The sequence below is a fragment of the Neophocaena asiaeorientalis genome, unplaced genomic scaffold (genome assembly GCF_003031525.2).
Source record: "Neophocaena asiaeorientalis asiaeorientalis breed wild unplaced genomic scaffold, Neophocaena_asiaeorientalis_V1.1 scaffold7, whole genome shotgun sequence".
Taxonomy (NCBI): domain Eukaryota; kingdom Metazoa; phylum Chordata; class Mammalia; order Artiodactyla; family Phocoenidae; genus Neophocaena; species Neophocaena asiaeorientalis.
Window position 1 is genome coordinate 6276930 of NW_020185337.1, and position 27095 is coordinate 6304024.

General features: G+C 42.7%; 1 protein-coding gene across 1 annotated transcript in view; it reads left to right on the forward strand.

The window, feature by feature from the left end:
• The first annotated feature begins 4886 nt into the window (after positions 1–4886).
• Positions 4887–27095, forward strand: part of RNF150 (ring finger protein 150) — a 233005-nt gene continuing 210796 nt past the window's right edge. The window contains exon 1 of the mRNA XM_024736218.1: positions 4887–5296. Within this exon, the coding sequence (XP_024591986.1) occupies positions 5086–5296 (211 nt within the window). The 5' untranslated portion in view covers positions 4887–5085. The remainder of the gene's footprint in view (positions 5297–27095) is intronic.

Below are 27095 nucleotides of genomic sequence, written 5' to 3' on the forward strand. Positions count from 1 at the left end.
GATGTGGCCAGGTCACACTGCCATCGGGCTGCTTTCCTTTCTGCTTACTTGCCGTGCTGCTCTTTGCTGAAGTTTCTGAGGAATGTACCTAGGAGTTGGCCCAGACCTTGTTTTTGTAGAGATCTTTCATCGGGGCTACTTTATTCTGGTGATATTTCAAAAACAAATACTTGAAGGAGCTCACTTTACTCTGGGGCATGGTGTATTAAGTGAGGCCAACCTTTGGAAAAGCAATCTGGCCAAAATATGTGCTAATCACTTGAAAACCATTCGTGTGCTTTGATCCGATAATCTTCCTTCTGGAATTCTATGCTGAGGCAAATTACATGAATTTGCCATTTGGATATCTCTAGGCACCTTGAACCTGACATATTCAAAACTCGGGATTCTTATCCCAACCAACTCCTCCTGCAATCTCCCTCATCTCAGAAAACGACCCCTCCATTCTGCCAGTTGCTTAGGCTCCAAACGGTAGAGTTCTTCTGGTATTCTCTCTTTCTTTCACACCCCATTTCAGATGCACCAGAGAATACTGTCTGCTCCATCTTCAAAATACATCAAGGCTCCAATCACTTCTCACCATGTTCATCGCCACCTTCTTGGCATAAGTCACCATCCTCCGTTTCTGAATTATGGCTATAGCTCCTATTTGTTCTTCTTGCTTCCATACTGGCTCCAATACAGTCAGAATAAACTTTTAAACATGCATAGTCTGCATGTCAGACTATGTCACTTCCTGGCTTCAAACTCTCCAAAGGTATTTCCTGTCACTCAGAATAAAATCCAAAGAGTCGATAGGCCTCTCATCTTTCTGATCTCACCTCCTGCACTCTTTCTTTCTCACACTTCTCCATTCTCAGTAGTCTCTCTGCCATTCTCCAAGCACATCAAATACAATCTCCCTTCGGGGCCATTGTGTGTACGGTGCTCTCTTCCTAATACAACCCGTCCCCCAATACATATATGGATCCCTCACGTCCTTCAGGATTCTGTGCACAGTTTACCTCATCCGAGCAGTTGATCCCACTCTGCTGCCTTTTTCTTCATAGAACTGTTATTGCCTGGCATAATCTACAACTGAAAATTTGTCTGTTTCTCCCGCCCCAAAATGTAGATTCTATGAAATTTATCTGTTTGAGTCCCTACTGGATACCCAGCTCAGTGGTTCAAGTAGCACTACTGGAACAAAGGAGCATTGTGCTGGAGGAGAATCACCGACACAAGGCTGGAAACAAATTAAGACCGACGCCCCAAATGGACATTTTAGTTTATCGTGAATTGGACTTCAGCTCCTCTGAAATAGTGGCTAGCGGAAATCAAGATCTTAGAGATTACCGTTATTCTTTTCTGAACCATTTAAGAGCAAGATGCAGACAGAATGCTTCATCCTACTACATAATTCAGCGTACATATTCCCCACATAAGGACATTCTTCTACATAGCTACAATATAAACATTCGAATCAGGTAATCAGCGTTTATAGGACACTACCATCCAATCCACAGACCTCATTCAATTTTGCCAACTGTTTGTTTTTCCTATCTGGTCCAGGAGTCAATCCAGACTTGTTCGTTGCATTTAGTCGTCATGCCTCTTAAGTCTCCTTCAATTTGGATCAATTGGTTTTTCTATCCTTCTCTGTCTCTAATGAGCTGAAAAGTTTTAAAGAATACGAGCCTGTCATTTTTTAAGATGCTTCTCACCCTGGGTTCATCCAATGTTTCTCCACGTTCAGACTCAGGCTGTGCATTCTGAGCAGGATACGACAGAAAAGAGGCTGTGCTCTACTCGGCACATCACATCAGGAGACACATGATGTGACTCGTTCCCTTCCTGATGATGCCCATCTTGATCACCTGGTCAATTTAGTGTCTTCCAGGTTCTTTCTAATAAATTCCCCCTCGATCAGTAAGTATTTTTCAGAAGACGCTTTAAGACTAAGCTGACATCCCGCTTCACATCAAACAGCCACCCACCAGCCTTGGCATCCACTGAGGAGTCCTGCCAAGAATCAACCAACATTGCCAAATGGTGACTTACTATTTCCATCAATCTTACTAGTTGGCGTTATTCCATAAGGAAGAGCTCTCCCTTTTCTTTCCATTTATTTATTCATTCCATCATTATTTATCTATTCATTTATATTGGCATGGATTCGTGGATTCCTGTCTTATCCAATAGGTTGTAATCAGTTACTATCACAATTTATTTTGATACTCAAATTGTCCCAGATTTGGCCAGTGGGAGCTCCTTCCTGCCCGCTCATGTGTCCTTTTAGCATGTTCCCATCATGCTTGAGCACTTCCTATAAAAGTTTCCAAGCTTACTTTGTACTTTCCCAGCCCAAGTACTAGAATCTGCCCTGGTTCCATTTAATGGAGGATGGTACTTAGAAACCAAGATCTTCTGGCCACTTGATGTGTCCGTTGCTCTGGCCTCTGAATGAAAATAGCTATGGTGTACATATATATAATGATTTCACACTCATTTTGAATCCAATCCAACACCTCAGGGTTCTTTATGAAGCTGAACAGGATCCTGTAGGGCCCTCCTGGGTACAAATCCTTTCCGTGTCCCCCCGTTTTTTGTTTAGTAAATAGGCTTCATTCAGCCTCCTCGACCTTCCCTGGGTTCCAAAGGGCAGATTCAAATAGTTGCTCATCAGGGAAGGAGAAAGAAACAAAGGAGGCACAGTCAAGAAACAGCAGTGCAGCAACGGGGCAGGGTCCTGGTTCCTTCTCAAGGAATGTATATAACAATATCTTTGAGTTCCTCTGCAGGAACTAAGGCCCCTACGCAGGTGGAGGATGGCAACTTCAGGCTGAGCACAATATTGCTGGAACTCCGCTCACCAGCTCTGTTACCTCACCACCAACCAATCAGAAAAAAAGTCTGCACACAGGGGAAGATAATGAAGACACTGACCCCTTCCCCAAATGATTCTCCCTTTAAAACTTTTCATGGTCAAGCAGAATCTTTGGAATTGGTTTTTGGACACGAGTCTGCCTTCTCCCCAGGTTGCTGGCCTCCTGAATAAAGCAAGCTTTCCTTTCCAACCAACACCTGTCTCTCGGGTATTGGCTTTTTAGTGGCCAGCAGCAGAACCTGAGTTCGATAATATTTATAGCTTTCTTTCCTTCCATATTCGTAAATTCCTTCTCCCACACTAAGAAACCTGGCTCCCATTACATTTAATATCTTACTTATTTGCCCAATGTCCCTGTAATTAATCAATCTCTCAGCCAGGATGCTACCTCCTTGACCCTGCCATCTCCTCAGCCTCTAACTTTTCCTCTAAGGGAAGAAAATGACAGGGGTAGTTGTGCATTCTTAATGACACAGATTCACTAAGTTTTGTGGCTGGAGAGAAACTGCTAAGAGACAGAGAGATATGGGGAACCACTTTGGTTTGTGAGACATCTGTACAAAACCTCGCTGGGGGGTTTTAGGCAAAGGACTCAGATCTCTGGTGGTTCAGGAACCAGCAGCCAGGCATTCTTCACTTTTGCCTTTTTGGCATTAGGCACTATAAAAAGCACTGTCCCAATTGCCTAGAAGCCTATTTTCTAAAATGAATAAGTTAGGGAAATACAGAAACCCAGCACATCCAATACCATAGAGACAAATGCTTCTAAGTAGTTCTTTTTCTGCCTGCTTCTAATTTGGGTATAGCTGGGATTCTTTGCTCTCCCCTAACAGCCACCAGCTGTTCCTACTGCTTCTGGAAAAAACAGCAGTTGTACTGGTGGACAGCCATTAACAGATTTCTGTAAACATGCTAACTAAGGTCCTGGGGAAAAGGTGGACTTTTGTTTTCATCAAGAATGGGTCCTGAGTTCTCTGAAAGATTGCCAGTTGGGAAGTACAAGGTGGGTGATTAAGAACCATCCCACAAATTGCTTTCGAGACGTGCTGTCTCGAGCCAAAGAAACTGCTGGTGTGAAAAGATAACCACTCAAACATTTAACTGGTAAGGAAGTGTGCTGTGTCAAAGTTTTAAGAACACGACTCTAGAGGGGCTGTACTCTCCACTAACTAGTTGTAAGCTCTATGCACAACCGGAGAATATCCTATAAACAATAATAACCCAAAAAACCTGCCTTGCCTATTGAGGCTCTATTGATGCTCTAAGTCCTCTGTTACCAGTCATGACAACCAGAATAAACACAGCGAAGAAATAGCTCACCCAATTTCTTTTCTTACAGAGTTAGAAAACACTCATTCTATAGGAAAACAAACGCCACATGTTTGCTGCCAGAGGGTAAGAAAGAAGCCCATTTCTACACTCATTCTAATGCAGTGCAGCATCGGCATGACCCGGGAACTTGTTAGAAAAGCATATTCTGGAACCCACCTCACATGTACGGAATGAGAAACTCTGCAGCAGGGCCCATCAGTCTGAGTTTTAACACACACACACACACACACACACACACACACACACACACACTGGTGATAGTGACGGTGATGTACATTTAAATTTGATAGTCACTGCCCTAGATATTCCAGGCGTTGTGTTCGGAGGACCCAGCTACCAACTAACCTTACCAGTTGGCCCTAGGATGGGTAATTAGGGAAAGTTGTTTATGAGAGATACACACATTTCTCTACATCTGAGACGCAGGAAGTTGTTCCTCTCTTCATAGGTCAAGGGGTCGCTTCCCCTTTTGCCTCCACCTGGACCGAGTCGCAGATTAGGTTGAATTTGAGACCCAGCAGGGGTCGCTGCTGCCCATAGAGAGACCGAGGGAGCGTGGCAAGAGAAGCCTAGAATCTTTGACATCACATTAAGCTCCTCCTTGCACGCACACATTAGACACACACACACAAACATATACAGACAGACAGACACACACACACACACACACACACACACGGAGCTTGGACTTCACCGTGGCCGAGAAGGAAGAATGGTACACCGCCTTCGTGAACATCACCTACGCCGAGCCCGCGCCGGACCCCGGGGCCGGGGCGGCGGGCGGCGGCGGCGGCGGCGGCACCACCGCCGAGCTGCACACCGAGAAGACCGAGTGCGGGCGCTACGGGGAGCACTCGCCCAAGCAGGACGCCCGCGGGGAGGTGGTCATGGCCAGCTCGGCCCACGACCGCCTGGCCTGCGACCCCAACACCAAGTTCGCCGCCCCGGCGCACGGCAAGAACTGGATAGCCCTCATCCCCAAGGGCAACTGCACGTACAGGGATAAGATCCGGAACGCGTTCCTGCAGAACGCCTCCGCCGTGGTCATCTTCAACGTGGGCTCCAACACCAACGAGACCATCACCATGTCCCACGCAGGTAAGCGGCCCCGGCGGGCGCGGGGCGGGGGAGGGGAGCCAGAGGAGGATGGAGGCGCCGAGACGGATCCAGCGCCTGCCTCCTAGCTCCTTCCTGCGAAGTCCGTGCTTTGCGAAAGACGCGTCTCTGTTCCTCGGACCTACTAAGTTTTGCTCTGCGTCACTTCGTGGGGTTTACAATGAAGAGAGGACTAACAGCATTGGGGGCACCAGAGAATGCATTCCAATTAGCATCGCGCCACTCGGACGAAGGTTGGCCGAGGGGGGCTAATTTTTCCGAGGAGGATCTGGTAGGTGGGGTGTGGGGGGTAGGTTTCGGATGTTGTTCTCGGCTAGCGAGCGGCCCCGCACCTGTTTGGAACCGGGAGATCTGATAACTCAGCTCTTCACTTGGGTGTGTGCATCAGGTATACTCCTGAGGCCGGCGTTTGTGTATCAGGAGGCGGGTAGGGTTACTGGTGCTGGCGCTCGTCACTGCCGACTTGCTCAAGTCGGGTTTCAGCTCTTCGTGGGAGATTGAGTACCGCTCCCCCGACCCCGCCCCGCGCCGCCCGCTGGGTTGACGCGAGTCATAAATAATACCGAAAATCCTGTGCTCTGCCAAGCTGTCATCCGGAGGAGCTGACAGGCGGGCACGATGGTAAAGAGTAACAATCCTCAAAAAGCCACCAAGAGCATGGTGGCCATAAAGATATGCCTGCTTTTACAGTGTTGCATTATCCTTTGCCCGCTTGGGAGGTTAAATATGCTGAAGGTTTTCTTTATGGCGAGAAGGAGATTTCAGGGTAGGAAGAACAAGCTTTTCGTAGTGATTGCAGGGTGCCGGGATGAGAAGTCCATGATTGTCCTAAAACTCGCTCTTTCCCTGTATGCCTGACATAACAGTGCTTCCGTGGTAGGAACAACGAAGTCCTCCCCAGGCTTGTCAGCAAAAGCAGCTCGTTTTAGCAGCCTTGCCTCCTTGAGTCCAGGGTTACTTGTTGTTTCTGTGCGTCCGGAGAACCTTGCCCTCCTTCCCCAGAGGGGTTGCTGGGTTTGAGGCTGTGGCATCCGGAAGGAGAAGGAGGGAGTGGAAATGACAGATGCATTTTCTGACTGGAGTCACCGAATCAAAACATTACCAAAATCTGGCTTTTAAAGAAAATAAACAGTTAATGCTACTAAAATGGAGTACCAGGCTTTGGCCACATGGGGGGTGGTGCATTCTCTGGGGACAAGTTTTCATTCCCAGAGCTCATGTCACCTATTAGGGAAATGTACAGTGGGTTTGCCTTTGGTAGTCAACACCAGCTGTTTCAGACAAGGAACTTGTCAACCCTAATGCAAACAGGTGGAGTGGGGAAAGGTCAGTGCTTCTAATACAGGGGCCAAAGATAATGCAGTGCACTAATTCACGAAGAGGAGGAAGGGACAGTTAACTTCTTGGAAAAGTTAGGATAGAGCACTGAGGAACATTTGGTATACTTTCTTGAGCTCAACAGTTTTGTAAGTGAAGAGACTGTACTCTGACCTTGAGTCATAAGAGCACTACTTAAACTTCATGACAGTCAAGGATTTGGAGGACTATGGAAAGAGCGTTTTAAGTCATGTAAAGTATCTTTAAAAGCATATTTAATATATAAACCTCCGTGGGGGGGAGTGTGAAGGAGGGTTTTTGTTATTGTTGCTGTTCTTTAAACTCGCAGAAGATGGTTAGCTGACTTTGCAGGATCCTTTAAATGTTTCTTTTTGCATATGCGTGAAATCAAACTCTGCAGCTTCGAGCACAAAGTTAAGAGGCATCATTTGTTCCTGTCTAAAAAGAACTGCCAACACATTGGGTCAGTTAATGGCTCGCCTGCTTTTAAAGGAAGCCGTAAGCTGACATGCCACACAAATGATGCTTAAGATGTAGTGAGAATAAATAAAGGGCTTGGTGATAATTTGAAAGTTAGGCTAAAAAAATGTCAAGGAAATTCTCTACTATCTAACTGTTCTGTTTCCAAAACTGTGTTAACGTTGTATCTGCTAATAGCCATGAGGCTTCCATATTATCGTTTGATGTATTGCCACTTTAGGAGACTGGATTCACTTTAGTCATAGATTGCATTGATTTCTGCTAAAGTCTCATTATAAGGATATCCATGACAGGGTGGCTTGGCGAACTTTTAACTCTTTCTACCTGAATGTGAACCAGTGCCAGCGCTGGTCTGGCTGTCAGTATGTTACACTTAGCTCTAGAATGTGAAGGCTGTACTTTTTCTAGTTGAATTTAGAATTCTCACTCAAATTTATCTTAGGAAATGGTGTACATTTTAGATGCTAATCAAATATTCTTATTCTGTGAACATGGGATGCAATATAACAGAGGATCCTTACACTTGTGAACTTTTTACTTCCGTCTCCAAAAAGTGAACATCAGCCTTTGCATTTTTAAAAAATCTCCCCTCTCCTCTAGATCCTTTATTTTCAGCACTGATAGCTTTCGGGTGAGGAGAAAGTCTGACTTTAGTGTTATGTACCCCACTGTGAAATATCTATGCATCTGCCGTGATGTGACCCCAACACACCCACTATCTTGAAATTCAGTTAAATAGAGATCATTTCCCCTTCCCCTTTCCATAGAGCCTTTGTTTCTGATTTTTCCTTTCCCACTTATGATTTTGGGTTTCTGACAGTTCTGCAATTATGGCTTCTCATTCACAAAGACACAGATCATCCTGGGATAGACTAGTAGCTTTAGTTTGTAACCAGTTCTTTTAAATCTCTCTAAAAATATGAGCACATTGAGAGAGAGTTCACATAGCATAGAGTTCACTCATTTAAAGTATACAGTTTAATGGCTTTTCCTCTGCCAACAGAGTTGAGGACCCTCACCACTGATTCCAGTAAGAAACCCTGTGGCCATTAATAGTTACTCTTCATTACTCTCCAATATACCAGCCCTAGTTAACCACTAATCTCCTTTCTGTCTCTGTTTGCCTATTCTGGACATTTCATATGGATGGAATCAAGTAATATGTGTTCTTCTGTGACTGGCCTCTTTCACCAGCATAATGTTTTCAAGGTCTGTCAATGCTGTAGCATGTCTCAGTACTACATTCCTTTTTGTTGCCCAATAATATTTCCTTCTATGTTTATACCACATTTTCAAAATTCATCAATTAATGGACACTTAGGTTCTTTCCACTTTTTGGTTATTATGCATAATGCTTCTGTGAACATTCATGTACGAGTCTGTGTGTGGACATTTCTTTTGGGTACACAGCCAGGCGTGAAATTTCTGAAAAGTCTGGGTCATATGGCAACTGTATGGCTTAACCTTTTGAGGAACTGCACGATTGATTTCCAAAGAAACACACCATTTCACAGTTCCACCAGCAGTGTAGGAGGAACATTTAGTAGGTGGAACATTTCTCTACATCCTCATCAACACTTGTTGTTATCTATCTTTGATTTTGGCCTTCCCAGAGGTTGTGAAGTGGTGTCTTCATTGCCGTTTTTGTTTGCGTTTCCGAGGACTAACAGTTACTTTTTAACATAATATTAATTCTTCCTCTGCTTTTCCTTTTTCTCCTTTTTCCCTTGCTCGCCGTTGTTTTTTCAGCTCAAACACATTTTGTCTTAAAGAAGAAAGGAGATTAATAGAGAAAAGAGATCTACCTCTTCCAATTATGAAGGAAAAATAAAGCCCATGGACCAGAGACTTTCTATGTCCCCTCTAAAAGGATGTGAGGAACTGCATCTTTCGTGCTTTAGAGAGCTTCTTCCCAGGTTGGCTTTGTGAAAGAGCAACCGGAGGGCTTGAGTAAAAGGCTATGTAGAAATCCAGCCTCCACCTGAAGGCCCCAGAAGTACACTTCCAGGTACAGGTAAAAGCAGCCAGACCCGGGCTTCCCTGGTGGCGCAGTGGTTGAGAGTCCGCCTGCCGATGCAGGGGACACGGGTTCGTGCCCCAGTCCGGGAAGATCCCACGTGCCACGGAGCGGCTGGGCCCATGAGCCATGGCCGCTGAGCCTGCGTGTCTGGAGCCTGTGCTCCACAACGGGAGAGGCCACAGCAGTGAGAGGCCCACGTACCACACACACACACAAAAAAGCAGCCAGATCTAAACCATCTCCCTGGAGCTGGTCAGATGCCTGTGAACCGTGAGGGAAGTGATAGCAGCCATTTCTAGAGGCAGTTTTGGGAAGTGGTAAGTTAGCAGTTTAGCCTCTCGCCAGCCCGTTGAGTTTGTGTCCTGCTTCTGCTGCTTCCTCACTGTGGATCTTTGAGCAGGTTAGCCTCTCAGGACCTCAGTTTCCTCATTTATGAGATGCGGGAGCCTCAGTTGTTTGGTATGAGAATTAAATGAGTTCACACACGTACAGTGCTTGCGTCCGTAGCTGGCACCTAGCCATCAATACATGCTAATTCTCACAGGCATCGTGCACAGTGACACACAGGAGCTCCTGCACGGATCTCCAGACCCCGGGGGTCACTGAGGCTCCGGCAGCCTTAGGAAAGAGCTCTGTATTGACCCTCTCCTGCTTTAGACACCAGAGCCATCGTGCCAATTTCTCTTTGTGGTTTCTGTGATTCGAGACAGGGTGTCCCAGCTCCCTCTGATGGCTGGTGAATATTTGAGGATTTTCCTGTGGCATTTGTGCTTTCTCTTGGGTTAAACTGAAATCTCATGGGAGCAATATGAGATGTATCTATATATGGATTACATATATTTATATGATAAACATGGTAGATCAGTAAGTGTTTGGAGGTGGTTAAGTGTCTCTGAGTTGTGATGTTGAAGAAATGATGCATATTTTTTTTTCCTTTTTTGAAGAGTGTGGTTTGCTATCTTCTCATCTTTCACTAGTACATAGTTAAAGGGAAAGGAGGAAACTAAACATCTAGGAAGAACTTTTGAGAGACTGGATTCCTAATAGTAACTTAGAGATGGAGCGAGGGAGGAGATGGTTGCAGTAGCTATTCAGAAAATAAGCTCAGCCTTTGGCGAGGAGGAACCCAAGATGGAGTATATCTCATGTATTCTAGGACCTTCTCCAAGGTTTGAGGAGAAAACGTAGATGTACTGAGGCTCTTTCCTGTGTAAGTGGGTGCTAAGATTTTAATTCGTGGGTTCATGCTACATTTACTTTAACGGATGAAGTCCACCTTTGCCTTAACCTCTGTAGAGGAACTAGCTGCTAGAATTTTTTTTTTTCAGGACTCATATTTTTTAGAGTATTTTTGTGCAGTTTTGTTTTACATTTTCCTTTAAGTAATATGTTTACCTCTCTTCAGCAGAAGGTAGCCCTCTGCCTGTGTGGTGCTTACTCTGCGTCAGGCATGTTGTAAGCACTTTGTGTATTATTAGGTCATTTAATTCTCACGATAACACTGAGCGGTAGGTACTGTGGTTGGCGCTGTCCAGGAAACTGAGGCTTAGACAGGGGAAGTGACTTGGTCATGCCGGTAGTAAGTGATGGAGCAAGGCTTGCAAACCTGAGCAATGTCTCCTGAGTCTCTGCTTGTAGCTGCTGCCCCGTATACTTTCTCAACTTGAGAGGATACTATACAGACTAGCTGTGGACAGTAATGACTTCATAATGGAGACAGGAAGTGATCTAAAGCTGATGCCCATTTCAGAATACTTTAGCACATCTATCACCCAAATGCACTTTGGTTGAAGGGCTTTTTTCTTCCTTCATAACTGGAAGAGGTAGCTCGCTTTTCTCTCTTAATCTCCTTTCTTCTTTAAGACAAACCATGTTTAAGCTGAAAAAACAAGCCTTGCAGACTGCATTTTTGCGACAGGAGAGATGGGACCTTGTGTTTGGGCCTGCTCTCCTCCAGACTGACCTCTGATTAACCATTTGGCTTCGGTCCATCACTTTCTATTCTGGACCTCAGTTTCTTACTTATAAAATGAAAGGTCTGAATTAGTTGAGCTCTGAGAGCTGCTTGAACTCCACAGTTTATTCCTTATATATTCAAAACCCAGGATATTTTTACTGAAATTCAAATTTCTGGCTTCTGATGAGAAAATCTGATGACAGGGGCCCATGTCCTGCAGAGCAGTGGCTGGCGGGTTAGGTGAACAGTGTGCCCATTACCTGGCCCAAAGCCCCGTCACTACTTATGGCCTGGCTCTCGGCCAGCTCTGCTCTTATGTGCCCCTGGCCTCAACCCTGAGGCTTATGTATGTGGAACCTCAGCTTTATGGAGTCAAACTAGGGTTAGTGAGGAGAAGTTATAGAAAGCAGACTTGCTTTAGTAAAGGGAGAAAAACTCTTAAAATTAGAACCGTTGAGAGATGGAAGAGGTTTTCTTGGGAGGTGAAGCTTTCTCTTGCATTCAGATGGAAACTGATCACAGGATTTATGCCCAGAGTTCTGATGGGTGATGACGGAAGGGTCTTCCCAAGCCTGAGAGCTTGTGATTCTCTATCGTTTAGATATTTAAGAAACATTTCTTAGCAGCAGCCTTGGTTTCCATTCCGTTTCCCTCTTAAGATACATATAGAAAACTTATTTATGCTTGGTCTTAATCTCCCAGGCCAAAGCAATATCACCCTCCTCACTTAGTATTTGCTTATTGATTTGGTGCTAAACTGTACCTCCTCACCTGGCTCTCTACCGGCAGGCAGATGTCTAATAGCCAAGAACTCCAGACTCTTGTCATTAAAAGCCATAATTCAACATCAATGTTAAATAACATTATTGGCAATGTAAGTCAGTATGGTCTGGGGACTTCCCTGGTGGCACAGTGGTTAAGAATCCGCCTGCCAATGCAGGGGACACGGGTTCAAGCCCTGGCCCGGAAAGATCCCACATGCCGCAGAGCAACGAAGTCCGTGAGCCACAACTACTGAGCCTGCGCGCCTAGAGCCCGTGCTCCGCAACAAGAGAAACCACCGTAATGAGAAGCCCGCGCACCGCAACAGAGTAGCCCCCGCTCGCTGCAACTAGAGAAAGCCTGTGCTCAGCAATGAAGATCTAACGCAGCCAAAAAAAAAAGATACTGTATGGTTTGTTTACTCATTTCAGCTCATAGAAATACGTATCTGGGGATTTGGAAGGAATCCTACCTTTATCTTCTAATCTTTAGTAAGAATCTCATCCTCATCTCTCCTGATGCCTCTGTTCTTAAAAATCCCTTGGCTTCTCAAAAAGGAAGGAATTTTATGACTATGAAATCAGGAAAGATTCAAAAAGAACCCAGGACTCTATAACTTATTCTTTTAGTTTTTTAGAAAGGACTGATTATGTTTCCAATGCAATATTAATTTGTTTAGAAACCAGTCTCAACTTTTTAAAAGGAAGACCTTGACCTTTATTGTTGCATTTTTGGACATGAAACTTGGTGTATAAAGAACTTAATATTTTGATAGCCTCTGAAAGTCTTCAGTTTATCCCCAGAAGAGATACTTCATTTTGTATATACTCAAAGGAGGACCTTCACTTATTACTGAGTGACTGAAGATGCTGAAATTCTGTGTATTTGATCATGTGAATTGAGAGATGCTAAATTTGAGTTAACCTGAATAGGATTTGACTTTCATTTTATCTCAGATCTGGAGGATTTTGTGGTAATATAAAACCCAGAGAAATAAGGCTGCCTTGTGCTGTGTTATTGTTCTTCTATGAAGCTGCAATTATGGTGGTTCTATTAAATTGAAACCTTGTCTATAGGTATACTATAATCTTTTATTTTAAACTTTGAGGGGTTAATCACTTGGCAGTTTAACTTGTGGTGGGATAAGTGTGCTTTATAGATTGAAGTAGAAATATTAATGACTAGTATTAGATCTAGTTCTTTTATTTTTCTCTATGAGAGGAAAATTTTCTTTTACTGCTTCAAAAGCATTGGTTATAAATTGGTTTCTACAAGTATGTTTTTTTAAAAATCTCATCTATTCCATGAAATAGCGGTATTTAGAAAATCTGTTTCGGTAGAAATAAGCATCATTTGTCATAAAATTGAAGCTTATGTATCAGATTGTTAGGCTTTTCCATATTCAATGTATGGATATATATTTCATGATATAGATTTGAAAAAAGAAAGTATTTTTGCATTAAATGTATGGCTTATTCATGTTCTTTCCAGGCAAAGATATATGAAGAGCTCATATATTAGGTAAGATCCAGGAAATGTTTTCTTTCTTATTAACCAGTTCAGCCTCTTATCTCTCCATCATAAATGGTTTTTTACGCACACAGTCCATGTAAGCACTATTGAAAAGGCAAACATTTGAGGTTTTTCAGAGGTATTGTCAGTGAACCGATACAAATGCCTTTTTTTACCCATAAGTATTTATTTTCCCATTTTCTACAGAAGATGTTCACCCGGCCATTCTGTAACCATGAACTGACTACACCTACATGCAGTTCCAAATGACCCAAAGAATAGCGGAAAAGATGTTTTCCCCTTTACTTATCAAGGTGTTTTCTCCTTTATTTACCAAGGGGCCTGGAATGTTCTTTCTCCCAGATACGAAGGACTGTGCCTCTCTAAGGTCACTTCTCCGTGACCTCATCACTAAGGCACTCCTAGTTACTCTATTTGGATAGCAACATCCCTCCCCCTTCCCATCCTCAGCACACCCTGCCCCTCTCCCTGCTTCATTTTACTTATGCTTGGCATGTGTCCTCCCACCAGAATGTAAGGGCTACAAGAAGCAAGGCTTTTAGACAGTTTTTGTTCATGGTAAAGTTCCCAAAGACTAGAATGGTCCTTGGTGGAAATGGAAAGCGCTCAGTAAATCTTAAGATCTGTTAAATAAGACTGGAAAGATGGACTACGTTATCATGTTAGTCTCTAATTTCATGAAAAAAATATTTCATGACACTAACATTTTTTTTCTTAGCTTTTGACTTACATAAACGAGGTCAGGGAGATTCTAATTTGAGTCTCCTGTTAAAATAATTGAGTCATTGTGTAGAATATGACATGAAGTGGGAGCCTTGTTCATGCCCTTCAACTCGGGAAAAAAGACATACCAGTAACAAGCAGAAGTTACAGGGTATCCAAAAATTTTGTAACCAGATACAATTCTGTGCATATGTTTATTGTCCCGTAACTTTAATACATATGTGTATATGTGAGCATATATGTTAAAATGAAAGACATATGCCTTATAGAAAATTTTGAAAATATGGGACATTTAAAAAGGGAAGAAGACAACCTCAATAACTCAACCACTCACCCACTAAACTCTAGTGTTTTTCTCATTCTGTGGTTACATATTTACTTTTACCAAACTGGGAATATATTGCATAGGTTTTTGTAGCTTTTTAAAATTTAAAGGCGCATGTTGAAACTTCCTCAACGTTTCTGTGATGTTTCTACTTTCCCCCTACATATAAACAGCGCTGCTGTAAATGTCTGTATGTGCCTGAAAATCGGTGCATCTCCGTGATTACTTTCTTAGATCAAGTTCCTGAATATGGCACTAGTAAGTCAAAAGCTATTCATGTGTAGCTATAGAGCAGGGTTGTTTTGTTTTGTTTTGTCTTGTTTTTTAAGCCCATTTAGTGATGTCTTCAGTTGTACGCTCACTCCCTAGTATGGCTGTCCTTTGAAGGAGAAAGAGTACCTGTCAGCTGACAGTGCCGTCGCGGGGTCCTGGCACAGCTTTCTGCATCGCCTTGCTCCAAGCTAGATTAGTTTGGCAGCCGGGGCAGGACACAGAAGGTGGAGAATCAAAAGAGGAAAAAAGCCTCAATGACAGAATCATCAGGATTGCAGTTGGTGAAACCCCCACTGTTCCCTTCAATTCTTCTGTGTCTTGGGGATGTTCAGTGCAAATTGAACAGGGAATTAGGAAACTTGGGTTTCAGTTGCGGTTCTGCCTCAAATTGGCTTTACCGTTGGCAAGTCACTTCCCCTCTCTGGTCTCTTTCATTTGGTTTTCTTTCATTTCAACATAAGCGGGAGGCTCCTGGAGGGGAACTTGGTTTAGATCAGTGCTTCTCCATCCTGGTCGCACGTGAGCATCGTCTGGGGAGTTTAAAACTTACAGACTCCCAGGTCCCCCCCGCAGCGATTCTGATTTGTCTGGTGGTGGGAGAGCACCCTCCAGATGATCCTGAGGTGCTGCCGGGATTGACGGCCACCACGCTGGGTGAATCCAGAGTCTTCCTCTGGTTCTTCGATCCCATGGTTCTTTAGTTATTTAAGAATTTTTCCTTTGACGATCTCAAAATCCTCCATGAAAAGAAAGACGTTTAAAATGTGTTAATTGTAACGATGAAAACTGACAGTAGGTGCGGTTAAGTATTACCTCAAGACATGAATTACTGCCTCACTGATAACTGCCAGATTTTGGAGACCAGCACGAAGACAAACAAATGGCAAACACAGCAAGTGCAGGAAAGCACACATTCTGTAAACCCGTCAAAGAGCACAATAATGAGTCAGAAATGCCTGGACATTTTAATTACATTGAATTTGCTGGGTGAAATTTTCACTGAGAGGCTAACGCTCGTTATCTTGATTGTAGGCCTCTCGCAGAAGAGGTAGCAGTAGCATGGTATTTTTCCCAAGTAGGGAGGACCTCATTTTGCTCATCAAGGTTGGCAAGTTTGGGGGGCAGTGAAGGGTGGTGGTGAAAAAGGTGATTCTGGTACCCAATTGTCCTTTGGGTCGATTGCCAGGGAAACATAAAGCAACGTGGGGCTCAAGATAGAAGTTTGACGTCACTGAGTTGGTAAGAGTGAGATTCCACCATTCCAGAATGTGAGCACAGTGGTATAGGAGCTGCGAAAACTGGGCTCGTGCTGGGCAGAGAGGGCCCGGGAGCTCGGGAACCATGTGATTCACCTAAGCTTCCACCTGTGAAATGAGCCTCATGGGTCCCTATCACAGCTGTCATGAGCTCTTACACTACACGACACAGCAAAGGGGCAGCTCTGAGCATCGAATGTATGTTCACTCTAATTATTGTCAGAAGAAACATATTCAGAATCGGACTACATCCTACCAGCTTTATTATCACCCACTGAGTCCCGGCCATCATCATCTCTGCCCGGACTGCTGCTATCACCTCCAGCCGCTGTCCAGCTCCCATTCCTGCCCCTGCAATCTGTTCCCCGTATAGCAGATAGAACACACTTAAAAAAAAAAAAAGAAAACCAAAGGACGTCACTCCTCTGCTTACATCTTCCAGGGGCTTCTCATCATATTTTGGACCAAGTCAGAGTTCTTGCTGTAGCCCTCAGGGTGTGACCTGATTTGGCCCCTATATTCTGTCCACCTCTTTTCCAACCATACTTCCTCTCACCCTCCTACAGACCCTCTTTTCTCCTTGCTGGTCCTCAAATACACCAAACTTGCTGCTACCTCAGGCCCTTTGGAACCCTCTTCCCCCCCAACTTTTTGGGTGGAATTATTATTCACACAGCAGATATCTCTTTATGCATCTGAAATATGTGAGGATGACTCCCAAACAAGACTATCTGGTAGACATTTATCTATTTCTCCCTTATTTAACCAACTCATTCTGAAAATTCAGCTTGCCTCTATGCCTCCTGTACCCTGAGGAAAATGTCTTCCAACAAAAGGTAATTATAAAATCATGAGGTTTTATTACTTTTGTGAACAGGGAGAGCTACCAGGCACCATCCTCGATTTTTGCAGATTTCCCTCAGATACTCACCTGGCTCACCCCTCCATAGCGTTGCCGACTCTGCTCCGTCGCCCCTTCATCAGAGTTTTCCGTGGCCACACTAAAAACTTCATCTGCTACTTATCCTCTCTTCCCTCACCCTCCCTTATTTTTCTTCATACTATCACTACTTGAAATTGTTATATTACATCTTTCATTAATTTACTTGTTTACTGTCTGTCCCCCCTGTGAAAATGTGAGCTCCACAAGGACAGGGTTCTTGTCTTGTCAACAGCTGTATTCTGAGAGCCTGGCACTCGGTAAATATCTATTGAAAGTATGAATGGATTAGTGAATGATAGAATATGAACCCATCCGCAGTTGTCAGGTGCATCACTCACTGGAAGGATGGAGTAATGACTTTATATTCCATACTTTTTATTTGCCTTATGTTGAAGGCAAGATTTAATTTGAGGGATTACAAACTTCATTTCTTCTCCTATGCACAGCAGAGCGATTCTTGCTGGGCCTGTGCTGAGGGATTCATCTGCTTTCTAACCCACACTTGACCCTTGAGAGTCATTATATCCTGAGATCTTGTCCTGTTCTCCTACCAGTGTTTCTGAGACCTAGTTGCCTACTCCCCAAGACCTACAAGCAAGTGCTTCTCTGTTCTGAGGAGTTTTGCTTTGGAGGTTCTGCAAGGGGACTTTTTACAGATAATAGAATAGAAATGTCCTTTGGAGTCAGCTGTTATCAAACACAGAAAGAAATCTGAACGAAGTAGCTGGACATACCTACCTGATGTTTTTAGGGAGATGGGCATCTGGTAGACCTGATACTCCAAGGGGACCCAAGTGTTACTTTAGAGGGAAATCTTAGAGGTTGATCGTAAACCTTACCTGTATAGTTTAAAATGAATCTGTCTCTGTAAATAGCAAATGACGAGTGAGATATGCCAAATTGTGACCTTTTGGGCAATGAGAGAACTGTAACAGAAAGGTCAAGTTTTCTGTGAAGTCAGAATAAGAGGCATTGGTTACAATAGTTGTTTGTTAATAGCAGTTGATGTTTGCTCTGGAATGAATTTAATCTCTCATATACTTGCATGCCTTTACTTTTTAGCCCTGATAAACTACATGCATAGAGAGTTTGAAGCAATTAGGTGATATTATCCTTATCAGTTTGAGCTTATTTCTATGGAAAGTACATCTACTGTATCATTACTTTGTTCTTTCTTCCTTTCCTAAGTGCATTTATTATATGAAATGGATTCCACTTCACTGAGATTAATTCCTTACCTGGCTGTCCTTCTTGCTAGACTGTGAGCTTCCTGAGGGAAGGCGCTGTCCGCACCCAGCCGGTTACACTGGGCGCTAGCACCAGTGTCTTGAATGACTCTCCATCTGTGGTCATGTTAGCTAATTGTTCTGCTTAATCATGACCATCTGGATGCCATTCACTTGGTGGGAGGTACCTGGAGTTTAGACCAAATGTTTCAAGGAACAGATCAGCATCTCTAAGGCTCACCTTGCAAACACTAGACCTGTGCAGGAGAGGTCAGTGTTCCTCTCAAACAGGGCCATGCTCAGAAAAGTCATGAAGTGGTGCTTTATTACAATCCAAAGTCTGCAGATTAAAAAGTCATTAGTCTCTTCTATCTTCTTGACCTCCAGGACTATCTTGAAAAGCCATTCACCTAATTAAAACCCAATCCTTTAAAATTAGAAAGTCTTACTCTCTTTGGTAAAACTAAATGAGTCATAATTTGGCTTACTGCTGTCTGAAACTAATCAATGTTCTTCTCTATTGAGGTACTATATTAAGTAGATCTTAGTGTCTTACTCATAAAAAGACTTTTGTGTTTCATTAACTTAGAGTGTGAAAAATACATTACATTGTAGGTAAGAAGAGAACAAGCCATTTTCTTTAGTGAAGCTAATGAGAACTCATTTTGAACCAGAGCATAACCATGAGCTTGCTTGCTATTTTTATATTTAGTCTTTGAAAAGGTGGCACATAATTACTACAGCACAGTTTGTGCATTCCAGAATAAGTGATATTTTTGGCATTAAAATGAAATTTATGAGTAGGTTAAGATACTGGAACAGCACATGCTGTCACTGGCGTGTTAGAATAATTGCAGTTCATTGACTCATGCAAGTATATTCTTCTGTGTTTCCTGTTTGCAGTTTATCACTTTTTTTTTTTTTTAAAGAAGATGTTGGGGGTAGGAGTTTATTAATTTATTTATTTTTGGCTGTGTTGGGTCTTCGTTTCTGTGCGAGGGCTTTCTCTATTTGTGGCAAGCGGGGGCCACTCTTCATCGCGGTGCGCGGGCCTCTCACTATGGCGGCCTCTCTTGTTGCGGAGCACAGGCTCCAGACGCGCAGGCTCAGTAGTTGTGGCTCACGGGCCCAGTTGCTCCGCGGCATGTGGGATCCTCCCAGACCAGGGCTCGAACCCGTGTCCCCTGCATTAGCAGGCAGATTCTCAACCACTGCGCCACCAGGGAAGCCCTGCAGTTTATCACTTTCACCACCAGAACAATTTAAGTAAGAAAACAGAAATACAGCTCAAACTTTGGCCCTTGATTGATTTTTGGTAACTGAGATGGGACATATTCTTTAAAGGAGCAATAATCGCGAAATAGGCCATTACCTTGCGTGGCCTCTTTGGTAACCACCATGTTGCTAAAAAAGATGTGTTTGTCACTTAGGTTGACTGACTGGGGCAAGGGGGGGGTGGTCACTGTCACCGAGCATTCATCCCACTGTCCTATGCTTCTGGGTGACTCTCAGCCCAGATTCCTCCCATCTTTTTCAGAGGAGTGGGCATTTCTGGTGAAGCAGACACACTGCCCTTCTGGAGCCAGCAGCCAGTTTCAATAAGATTATCTCAACACCAAGTAGCAAGCCATCTATAAGCGTATAGCGTTGGCCATTATTTAGCACGCTGCCGGCTGAGAAAAACCCAGGGTATGAGAAAAACCCGAGATCATCTAAAACCTAAGTTGTCAAGGTCACGGGGCAGAAGGATTCGAATGCAGTGAATATGACCTGACCCTTTCCACCTGCCAGTGCCTTGGTGTCTAGCAGCTCAGTGATGGACAACGTCAGACCATGCCTTGGTGTTCATGAGCTTAGGGCCAGACAGCAGTCCTGACACTAGTTCCCCGGGGACCGGGGCCTGTGGAGCTTTGACAAAAGAGCTTCAAGTGAGATGGCTGGACGCTAGCTTGGGGAGCCTTCAGCGGCCACTGTGTGAGGGTCGCGTGGCTGTTCTAAGTAGCCACTGAACTCGGTGTCTCCCACGCCCTGCCTTCTCCTTCCATAGGAGACCACTGAGGAAAATTCTCTTTTTGAATAAGCCAGGACATCCTTTCTGCAAGTCACCTCTTCTGGTTCCAGGCCCATATGTTAAAATTTATCACCTTGTTCATTAGAGCAACTCAGCAAATCTTTGCTGGATTGAATAAATGTTAGAAAGAGGAGAATCAGCACTCGTTCCGAACACACAATGCTCTAAGCACTGCATTAGGTGTCTTTCGTATTTCACTCCTTTTATACACCCTCTGAGTTGGGAACCTGCCCAGAGTCACAGATGGACGAAAGCAAAGCCGATATTTTAATCCAGATCTATATCACTTTCAACTATATTAGGAGGCGTGTAGGATTTCTTCGACTCTCTACTAATTTTTACGTTTCAATGTATTTTTTTTATGAGGGGGGAACAAAAAGAAACTCCTTTAAAGATAATCTGTCTGAAAACATTGTTTCCCATAAATATTAGGTAACTTATTGTTTACCATTGTTATTAAATTGTATATTTGCAGCAATGCAATTCTTTCATTGCACGAGAAATATTTCTTAGGGACGTATAAGGTACAAACTGCTGTAGATTTAATTCACAAGTCAAACCTTGTGCTCTGTGGATAGGTAATGTCTTTGGTTATATTAGAGTCCTTGTCTGAATATTCTGGCTTAAAGATAGTTAATAGTTCTCAGACTGACTAATTCCCATTAGTTCAAAACGCTGATGTTCTTAGAGAATTGAGTCAGGTTCCTATCTGCTAATTCTATTGAAGTAAATGGGTCTATGCAGATTTCTACCCCTAAATGTGACTTTGAGTTCTATAAATAAATCACTTCCTTTACATGTATCCTACTGCGATTTTTCCTAAATTTGTAATTACTATGAATATTTGCAAACCAATATAAATCCCATTTACCTGAAAGATATTTTAAGGTCAAAATAAAAGGATAACCCTGTTACTGTCACCATGGGAATTTAAAAACTGTGTGTGTATACATGTACCTATAGTACATAGTTTAGAATTTTAATTGGGCTTGGATAATGCCTGATTCACATAATCCCAGAGCGGTTTTGACTGCTCATTAAATTGCTACCCCCTTGATTTTAAACAAGATTCTCTTTAATTGCGTTTGTGATTCTTCGTGCTTGGTAATTCGTCTATTTTTAGTGTGCCCTTTGGTTGCTTATTTTAACATAAATCCTAGTATTTTCACTTGTACGATTCTTAGTAGTAAGTATTCCTTAAATTTTTTTTCTTAACGTACATACACTGTTTTACCATCTGCGCAAATCTCCCCAGGCAAGCTGACCCAGAAGGCCCTTGCAATGTGAACTTATGTCTGCCTGTAGACCAATGGATTTATAATTTTTTCTCTCCGGATTATCAAAATTACCCAGATATTATTTTTTTTAATTAACCACAAAACAAAAACAGACTTTTTCTGAAAGATTTTAGAGATCATCAAGTTTAATTATTTTATTTTATGGATTAAAACGTATGAGTTAGTTATTTTATCAGTGAAAAACACAAAGCCCCAGGAGTTTATGGCCTTACTGGAGACCCACACAGCAGGTGATATGTATGGTTGGGAGGAAAGTTATCTGTGAAAGATTGAAGGACCGCTACCTCTGGATCAGAATTCTCAATCATGGCACTGTGGGCATTTTCTGCCCAATAATTCTTTGTTGTCCTGTTGCTATAAATTTATTGAGAATCTTATGAGAATGCATGTAAAGCATATAGTATAGAACCTGGCACATGGTAAATGCTAAAGACATCATTATTAAATATGACTATTAAATGTTGATAATGCACCAGTACGTAATTCAAGAACCCCTGTGTAGCTGACAGTGGAGACACATGTTATTTATTGAAATAGAAAACAACATTAAACTAGAAAAAAATTTTTAAGAAAACAATTAAAAAGCATGCTGGTACCAACAAAGATACGTATGTAAGAATTAACCCAGTTGGAGGAACTATGAAGAAGTCTGTCTACCCCAGTAGTTGTAAGCAAATGTACTTTTCAGGTCTGAAGCCGGCGCCTGCCAACAGCACTGCAGAGATGGGAGCTATATTTGGAGAGAGTGTTTCACACTGTTCCTCCCTGAATGATGGGCTAAAGAGGGAACTGCAGCAACATCCCCGTGAGAGGAGAGCTTCCAAGATTATCAGAGAGGAGGGAGAGCTGGAGCAAGTTTACACAGTGCGAACCACGCTGATTGTAATAGACAGCAGCATTGATGCGCTAGGATTTATCAAAAGACAAGCAGAGGGTCTGAAAGAACAAAACTGGAGCTCTCTACCTTTGCCTTGGCCCTGTGTAATGACATTTTAATGATTCGACAAAAGAAAAAATTGATCTATCTAGCTCCCGTTTGAATGGATGAATTAATAGCTAGCTAAAATGGTTTGATTTTTTTTTCTAGTTTTCTTGGAAATTCTGCTTATATGAGAAGGAGGGTAGTATACCATACAGGTAAAATCTCCATTTCATGGAGTCCATATGGTGTGGGTGTGTAGTCAGGAAATGATGGACCTCAGGACCACTTCTTGCATGTATCATCGTCACCCAAGCATCATTAAGTGCAAAAGGAAACCAGTGTTTGTCAAGAATTCACTGTGGGTCAGGCATTGTACTAGCCTGTCACGTCATTATTTAGATTGGCCGCATGGGTTAGTGGTTAGAGCCAGACTAAAACCAGACCACCCAGACTCACATCCCAGCTCTGCCTCATAATAGCTTTGCTACGTGGGACAAGTTAACCAACCTCCCTGTTTCAGTTTTCTTGTATGTAAAAATGGGAATAATAGGACCTATTTCATGGGGCTCTTGAGAGAATTAATGGGATAATATTTGTAAAGTACTTATACATATAAGAAGTGCTATAAAAGGCATTTTATAATTTTATGATGCTAATAAGAAAGCAAAGTAATACATGCTGCTAGGATTCACACCTATTTTAATCAAAAGCCTATGCTTTTTTTTTCTATAACATAGTGAGTGCTTCTACATGCTAATACTTAATGTGATCTGTACAGCATAATGATATTAAATTGAAGTCACCCTTGATTTCTAGGAACACTAAATGCTAAGATATGTAAAGTACCTATTTTTCATTACTTATATTCATCCCCAATTTAGACATTGGCTATAGAGTCTCTTAACCTTTGATGTATCTAGGTGAAAGGATAGACATTAAAAGATTATACTCTTGGATTATACTTAATATATTTCTGTGTATTTGAAATACAGAGAAATAGTGCTTCCCTCAACTTGATTTCATTTATTCTTGTAATAGTACTTCATAGATGGAAAAGATTCTATTATCTCAGCCTACAGATGAAGCTCAAAGTTTGAGTCCTAGCCAAGGTAGGACTGAAATTCACATCTTCTCTTAATTCAAGAGTGTTTTTCACTGTGTTTACATATTTACTTAGCAGTTGTTAATTGAGCACCTACTATATACAGGTGTACTAAATCCTGGCTATACAAAGAGCAAGGTACCTTTTTTTTCCCTAAAACACGTTACCATCTAGCAGACAAGAAGGGTATAGTCCATGTGTGATATTATTAATGTGAACAAAGTGCTATAGGAACACCCAGGAATGATTAAGTGGGCCTGGAGATTTGAAGAAGGCTTTTTAGAGGAGGTGACATTTTAAAGTAATCAGAGTTGTGAGAAAAGTAGAAGATGGGAACGCTGTAAGCAGAGGAAAACGTTTATTTGATTGTTGAGAGAAGGTGAGTGGGGCTGAGTGACAAGCAGATGGATTGTATGGTGAGACGAGACCAAAAAATATTATAGTTTGAGATGGGAAGGATACTAGGTAGTTGGACGTTTTCCTGTAGGTGATAGGAAACCATGAAAGGTTTTTAAGCAAATATTGTCAGAGCTCTCTTTGAGAAAATCATCATCCTAACTCCGATGAGGAATGTATGTAGGAGACATTGGCTTTAGAGAATGTAATTACGAAGCTGATAACAATAGTCTAGAGATTTCAGAAACAATTTTGAGAAATTGATGTCTGACTGAGGGTGGACTCAGAAATGACCGTTTTGGCTGGGTGAATGATGAATGACATTATGAAAAAGAATACAAGAAAAAGAAGAGGTTTGGAAGGAAAGCGTGGATTCAGTGTTGGGCATGTTGTGTTTGAGATCATCGAGGCTGGACACATAGATATTAGCGCCACTAATATAGCCCTGAGGGTTGAAACTGTGAGGGTGGATGGAACCAACACCGGAGGAGGTGTAGCGTGAGGCTACAGAACAGAGGGTGAGGGTGGGAGGGCAGCATTTGGGGGCTAGTAGTGGAAAGGAGCTTTTTGGTTAGAAGAAAGCCAAAATAAAACTATGGAAACCTAGGAATGAGAGAATTTCTGTCAAGAGGCACATAATGCCACTTGTTGCCCAGAGGTCAAGAGGCTGAGGCTGTGGGATTTGATGTGTGATGCTGCACTTGGACCTGATGATGTCAAAAATCCCATCCAGTTAACGTGCTGGGCCTGAATTTGGGAGTTTGCTCTAGATCCACTCAAGGGCAAATAATAACTTTAGGTAAATTGGCCAACCTGAAGAAATCCTTTAATTTACGAAACCATTACTGGAAGCCTTTTCCTGCGTATGGGTGTGAATTTGGTACTGCCATTTCTAATCCCGGAACTTCCGTCTCCGGAAAGAAATGTGTTAATGGTTGGATTGTATAGAAGACTTTAACTTCTAAACAGTAGGCGTACAGGGTTGGGATTATAAAAATGAGGGCAGCGCATAGTCATCATATTAGTATTTGGATTCCAAATCATGATGGGGATAAATAATGTCTGGAGTAAAGAAGTGTAGGGGTGTGTGTGTGTGTGTGTGTGTGAAAGAAAGAGAGAGAGAAAATAGATCACTGTGATAGTGCTGGCAGTGCCTGGGTTTGTATTTTGGTCTTACTGGAATGATTTCAACTTAGATATCCTTTCCAAACTCACAGACTCATACTTTAGAATCTTCATCATTTGGACGATCACTGTTCATGCCGTTGCAAATACTGGCACTTCAGCAACAATTACTTTTTTTTTTTTTTGCGCGCGCGCGCGAAGAGGTTGACAATTTGGGCTCCTCTTGTGTGTGCGACCAATTTGGATTTGGGACATTGAATAGAATCATCAAATTGTTGTTGTTATTGTATGGAGTAGCATCTGTTGAAGGCTTCAGAGAGGGGGAAGCAATGTTTTTGCCCAAGCTTGAACATTACCCTTCTTAATGGATAAAGAGATCTAAAGGCAAAATCTAGTCATTGGAACCTTGCAATCTTTTAATTAACCCTTTCCCCCCCTCTTTAAGAATGGAAACATTTCATAGCTCTTCTGCTGCCCGAGTTGCTACTCAGCTCTGGCTGCCATTAGCTTTGTTGGAGATGATTCAAAACAGAAGACAAAGGTTTCTGCCCTGAGAGCTTGGCCGGGTGATGGTGTTGGTGTGAGCAGTCGGAAAGATGGCTTTTGTGGTTATGCTTGCAGCCCGTGTAATAAGGATGAGCAGATCCTTATTTGGATGTTTATTGGTGACCTCTGACCTGAATTGCAGGAGTCTCTGTTCTCTTTGTGCTCCCAGCAGCAGCTGCCAACATTCTCCACTGGATTCAGAAGTGAGCCAATTAGGTGATGTGCACAGACCAAGAAAACTTGACCTTCACTCCCTCCCATGCCCCTCAGCCTCATCACCTCTTGCTTCCCTTTACAGTCCCTGATCAGAACAAACACACTGTCTGCATCAGGTATTTCCCTATTGCAGTGTAACCTTGTTAAATTATTACAGGTTTATTCAGAACTGAAGTAAAACACGACTTTTTCTGCCTGCAATCTTACTGCCTTATCGTTTAATAAAAATTAAATGAATGTCCACAGACCTTTGGAATTTTCTATAAAGGGAATCATTCTAGCACCTAAGGGAAAAGAACTTGATATCTAAAACGTCCACATCAGTGTTTCTGAGCTTTTCTATAAATAGATCAATGTAATTATATTTCCACTTGCCTCATTAACCTTTTATATTCTTTTTCTAGTTCCAGTTTAAAAATAAATTTAGGAGGTTGTATAGCACTCTTAAAAGTGAAACAGAAGGGGAAACTATTTCACTTCACTGCACGTAGTATGGGTAGCTATTATTTTGCAAAACTTGTGTTTTATTACGTAGCCATGTGTGTGTGTGAAAGGGCACAGTGGATTTAAAAGCCACAGTCTTAGATAATATCCCAGTGATTCACCATGGTTTTTCCTCTACGTTATAAAAATGCCTGCCATGTCCAGCCTTATGAACCTGTGTAATGTCCCCTGTACCCGACAGTCCCAGAGCAGGCTGATACCCACTGCCGCCAGGAGGTTTGGTAACAGAAGCTCGCACAGAAGGGCTTCTAGGTAAAGGAGAGTCTTCCCAACTCGGAGGCTCGTCTTTCCTGAACTGAGACAGGAATCTCTCTAACTCTCTCAATTGTGCAGAGGTGTTTACGGTTTTCATCAGGGGCAGAGGGCTGCGTGTTCATGCTGGAGAAGGGTCTCCAGCAATTTTCTCTCTTGTGAATGAGCAAATGGGATCCAGAATCTCTAGAGCAACAGGAGTACCATCGCTGGAGCCTGGAGTCCAGGAGAAAGGCTCTGTGCTTTCATCTCCAAACCATAAAGGATGATGGGATGAAGATTATGTCATTGGTGTCTTCGTGCTGAAAGTGTCTGAGAAAATGGAAGTGAATGAGCCTATGACAGAGGATTGGGGGACAAGAAGGAGGAGCTTGTGGACTGGAAATCAGGACCCCTGGTCTCTCTCCAGGCTGTGTTTTTAGTAATACCTTGTAAGGAGGCACTTCTGTGACACCAGAACCACATTCTAATTACCCACAGTTTTTATTTCTACCTTTATTATTCTATTTGCGT